Below are 5,266 nucleotides of genomic sequence, written 5' to 3'. Positions count from 1 at the left end.
CAGTTCTTGAAGTTATTTCACGAGCTCTGCTGTTCCTTATTTTATGCTCAGTTGTGCAGGGTGAGTGGTGTTCTCTTCAAGGTATTTCTTCTTTTTTGAAGCATTTGAGGGGTGAAACTGGGCACGAAGAAATATTTTACGGAGTTGAGGGGATTTTTAAAAAAGGAATTGTTTCATTTTCTCAAATTACTGGAGTCTTCAAGCTGCTGTAGGGGAAAGGGCGGGAAATAGGAAATTTTGGGTCTAACTGAGGGCAACTTTCAAATAAGGCGTGCAAAATTACAGTGTCGTGTCTGTACGGCAAAGTTAACGATGTGCAAGAAAATTATAATTTTTGCCTGAGCTAACAACCCTCTTTGCGCCGTGTCTTTTCTTTTTCTGCGCTGCACAAAGTCGTGGAAGACGGGTAACATTTTCTAACCTTCTGCAAGCTGTGGCGAAACTAACTTTAAGCACTAATAGGTAGGTTCAAAGCCTAGCAAAATCGTCTCTTGCCTTCGACTCCATGACTAGGAGTCGAACCCGCGGCGACGTGAATAGATCAGCTTGACAGGCTGCTGCGCGAGAACACTAGGCTATAGCAGCAGTTTTTTTTCCTTAAAGCATGGAAAAATTGCCATAAAAGAAAAATCTGGACGCTCTCATGCCAAAAAACAAGAGGCTGCATAATGCGAGCCTCGCATACTCCCTTCGGTCTCCAGCTTCCCAAACATCAACATTCTGGGAGGCACACACATGCATCCAGATAGGAGAGCCAGCTAGGTGGCTCTTCCCGGGAAACATATACTCCTCGAACGAAAGCGTGCTGCTCATACAACAAAGATTTCGATGAAAGTGGTGATTCGGTGTGGCGGTCAATCATACGGTTCTTCTAGAGACTATATAGTCCCATCAACATAAATAGATTACATGTCACAGCACTGTTTTTCTCAATAGGCAAAAAAGGGATGCTGTAGGGCGTAATTTCAATGTCCTTCTTAAGCGTCCGCTGTAATATTTTCCACAAGAATGCAGCATCACTGCATGGAATAAAACAATGGTGAATGGTTTCTGGCATACTGCACGGCAATTGACCGTCCATGGCACAAACACCTCCTTAGCGTACTGTCATGCCTTGACAGGCAGCAGGGATGTGCGCAGTTTAAAGAACGTTTTTGCAGCAGATGGAATGTACATTCGCTTAACACGTCTTAAAACACTGGTGCTAAGAAACTGCAGACAAGGTTGCCGATAGAACGCTACAGGAAACAAATAGTAAGCACCCGAGTCATCTACCATGACGTCATCGGCGCAACCGAACACGCCCCGTGTTAAACTGCACCACACTTTCGCGCTGCACATTGCTTCCACCTGCTCCCTTTCCGCGGCACTGCCCGTGCATTGTCGTCTTCTACGTATCACAAATCCGTGCTTTCTCACTGATTCGAACGTTGTAAGCATTCTCTGTGGAGGGTTTTTTGTTTCCAATGCTTGGAGCAGTAACACAAGGCAACACATGAATGTCCGAACTTGATACTTAGAAGTAACTGCCATAATGGCTTCAATGTAGTGGTTTCTAGTCCTCAGTGTTTCGAAATTACTTCTCATTAATATCCCAACTCATGCTTTGCGATCCATGAACAATAACGGTCACTCGTGTGCAGGGGTTACCCTTGACAGATACGGACGGCGGTCGGTTACCGTCGAAGCGATGCTAAGGGTTCTATAAAGCTCTGCTCTTTGATTGTAAAGAAGCTCAGAACCAAATATCTCTAATGAAGTAAAATAAAATGTCGCACCGAATCAGGATTCAATGGATTACTGCAAAACCGGCAGACCTAACAGTCGCCAGTCAAGGCATCTTGCCAGCGGGCCGCGCATGGAGCAGAATGTTGTGCGCATAGCAAAGAGCACGCACCTCATGACCATGCTTCCCTTGGCAGCTGTTAATAGCAGGCCGAGACAACGGTATTTATGAAATACTTTCATTGCAGGGCATCATGGAGGCACCATTGGTTGTCGGCTTTCTGTTGTCCATGGCATTGGTTGTTCTGCTGCGAACTGGCGAAGCGAAGGATAAGAAGCAGGATCGATATGGCGATGACGTCATGGGCGCCGGAGGCGGATGGGGTGGTATCAAGGGCGGAGGAGGAGGTGTCAAAGGTGGTGGAGGAGGAACCAAGGGTGGAGGAGTCAAGGGCGGAGGAGATGGAACCAAGGGTGGAGGAGGAGGAGTCAAGGGTGGAGGAGATGGAACCAAGGGAGGCGGAGTCAAGGGCGGAGGAGATGGAACCAAAGGTGGAGGAGTCATGGGTGGAGGAGATGGAACGAAGGGTGGAGGTGGAGGAGTCAAGGGTGGAGGAGATGGAACAAAAGGTGGAGGTGGAGGAGTGAAGGGTGGAGGAGATGGAACCAAGGGTGGCGGAGTCAAGGGTGGAGGAGATGGAACAAAGGGTGGAGGTGGAGGAGTCAAGGGTGGAGGAGGTGGAACAAAGGGTGGAGGTGGAGGAGTCAAGGGTGGAGGAGATGGAACCAAGGGTGGAGGAGGAGGAACCAAGGGTGGCGGAGGTGGAACTAAGGGCGGAGGGGGAGGAACTAAAGGTGGCGGAGGAGGAAACGCCAAACCTAAGCCCAATCCTCCCAAGCCGCCCAAACCGAAGCGGACCACTACGGAGACCAGCACGACAGAAACGACTACTCCAGAGCCGATTACCACGGAGCCCAGCACGACAGAAACGACTACCCCAGAGCCGACCACCACGGAACCCCCTACTGATGAGCCCGATACCTCTGAATCCCCATCAGAATGTACTACCAGAGACAGCGGTATCAAGGGAAGTAGCCGTTGGCCCGATGGCCAGCAACAACAGCAACAGCAAGATATCGACCCATGGGGCACCGAAGGAGGGGGTAAGTTCATTGTGCAGTCTAAAGTATCCATTGAAAACAAAAATAAAAGGTAGATGAGTAGCAGCGAAGGAACACCACGGTATGGGAATCTTTTCACTGGTGAACAATTTTAACTTTCAGTGTTGTCCACTGACGGCTGATGATACGAGAGCAGTCAGATAATCAGGCAATAATGCCCATGAACATTTCGATGTTATCTTCAACACAAAGTGACTACGCAAAGGAAATCTAATAGTAAACACAAAGAACATAAATAATATGTCGTGCCACGGCTTCGTGTATCTTTGAAGTTTTCATATGAAAGCAGGAAAGGAAGATCCGTTAAAATTTTTTGAACAAGTAACATTCGGTACAGGCTGGTTATTTGCTTATTATATTGACTGGATCAACATCTTGTTCATCAAGATGGTGTGCAAGTCCTGGTACTTAAATAGGTTCCTGTTTCACAATTGCCTTGGCTATTGTCGCTGCAGGTTAGTTTTTGGACTTATGACATCAGTTCATATCAGGTAAATCAAAAATTATATCAAGATTATATTAAGAATTCATATCAAGAATTCATTTATATCAGATTGCACGCAATTAGGAGAGGTAAGCTCAGACAGACCCTTGTGTTCTAGAAAATAAAGGCAGTCTATGAAGTGCTCGGGAAGGCTGGCACCGATCAGGAAAAAATCACATGCGTAGAACCATTTATGTATGCGGGTCTTCATGGGGCTGCATGGGACTTCTATATTCCAGGGTTTCTATGGCACGACAGGGCTTTCATGCTGTATCGCACTTGTTCGCGGTGAAATGGAAGCTACGAGCTAGAGGCGAAGGCTTTCAGATTTGTCAGGCTGAAAGGATTGCGCACTTGTGGCAGCTGCTGCCTCGCCCTCGTTGCTTACACTCCACTACTCACAACCTGTGAGATAAAGTACATGTATGGTACTCACCTGCTTCACAACACATGCATTTTCTTTTGTTTTTGGTGCTAGTGCCGTTGGCTGAATTGGAACACGCTACAAAGCATCATGAGGCCAGGCCGAATTTGCGCGAAGATAACGCTGTGCCTGGCCGTTCGGCTTCCGCAAACTTTAGTAGCGAGCACCGTGTTGTTGTTCGCCACACTAGCAGTTTTCAGGCATGCAAAATGAAGATCGAAAGAGAGGATACATTCAAAGATCTCTTGGAATGCATTTTAATGAGCATAAATGGCCGGACGAATTCTCCGGCATCCACTGAGGAAAAGGCGTTAACCGTATTGCTCTCTGCATCCAAATATGGCGCGCAAATAAGGCTGGTGACGTCACTTGAATAGCGCGTGCGCATCAGCTCTGCGGTGATCGTGACAGTCTTGCAATAGTGTCGTTCAGTAAAGAATGTTTTTACATGCTTTTCATTAGAAATAAACTAATTATTTTTTAAATACATATTTTATGGAAATTAAACTAAACTCTGCAGAAGTCGTGGGACATGCGTACTGCGAACACGCGGCGCCGCACAAGCAGAGGTGGCACAGTCGCAGAGGCACGCGAGATCCCAGAGCGATGCTCACGCGGCAACCTCTGTGAAGGCTCCAGATTATTTTAGCGCATTAGGACTCATAGTGGCCATTACACGCATTTAGCTGTTTTGAGTTGGTTTGTTTGTCTGTCTGAAGCCTGCTTTGTGGCAGGCTTTCTTCCTGAACACCACGTTGTGGGCAACCTGCCCAGGTGTGTAAATATACGTAGACCTGGCAGATTTCCCACTTGCCACTGCCCACTGGGTTGTGGGCAAACTGCGCACCGTGGCAGGTGGCAGTTCAATTAATGATTGGTCAAGAGCGGTTGCTCGGGAAGTGTAACCTGGGTCGCACGAGCCCCACCGATGGCAGTACCTGCCATCGCAGAGAAGTGGCGCATCGTTTAACCGCTGCACCACTGCGGCAGGAGTGTTATGCGGGCTCCCAAGGATCTATAAATGTAAAGTAGAGAATGACCAAGCCGCAATCCATGAATGAGCCCTAACGCATCATTGACAGCACTAACAGCTTTTCCGATTTCTCGCCAGAGTTGCCGGAGACATACGTTGCAATCACTGTACTTGTGAGAAATACTCAGATGCTGCTTCTTCCCTAAGTCTCGTACTATGGCCTTCGCCACTTGTCGGGTTGCATTGGCGCCAAACTTCACAATGAAGGCCTTTCAATAAAAAAAAAATTGCCAGATGGTCCAAACTGTCTGCTCTCTCTCTCTGCATTAGCGTCACATTCGGACGTTGTAATAAGTGTTCGATTTTTTGCTCCCATGTGACCACACTTTAAAGTTATCAGCGAACGTACTGACTCTGAGAGAAATGTAAATATTTTCAGCCCATGCCTAAATACAATTTAATAGCACCCAGCTGACAA

The 5,266-nt window shown here is 47.4% G+C and overlaps 1 protein-coding gene across 1 annotated transcript in view; it reads left to right on the top strand.

Annotated features, from left to right (window-relative positions):
- Positions 1-2,087: 2,087 nt before the first annotated feature.
- LOC144124149 (chitinase-3-like protein 1) overlaps positions 2,088-5,266 on the top strand; it is a 25,258-nt gene continuing 22,079 nt past the window's right edge. The window contains exon 1 of the mRNA XM_077656807.1: positions 2,088-2,889. Coding sequence (XP_077512933.1) covers positions 2,088-2,889 — 802 coding nt within the window. The remainder of the gene's footprint in view (positions 2,890-5,266) is intronic.

This window comes from Amblyomma americanum, chromosome 3 (genome assembly GCF_052857255.1).
Source record: "Amblyomma americanum isolate KBUSLIRL-KWMA chromosome 3, ASM5285725v1, whole genome shotgun sequence".
Taxonomy (NCBI): Eukaryota; Metazoa; Arthropoda; class Arachnida; order Ixodida; family Ixodidae; genus Amblyomma; species Amblyomma americanum.
The sequence above is the reverse complement of the archived record's forward strand: the minus strand, read 5'-3'. Positions and strand labels throughout refer to the sequence as shown.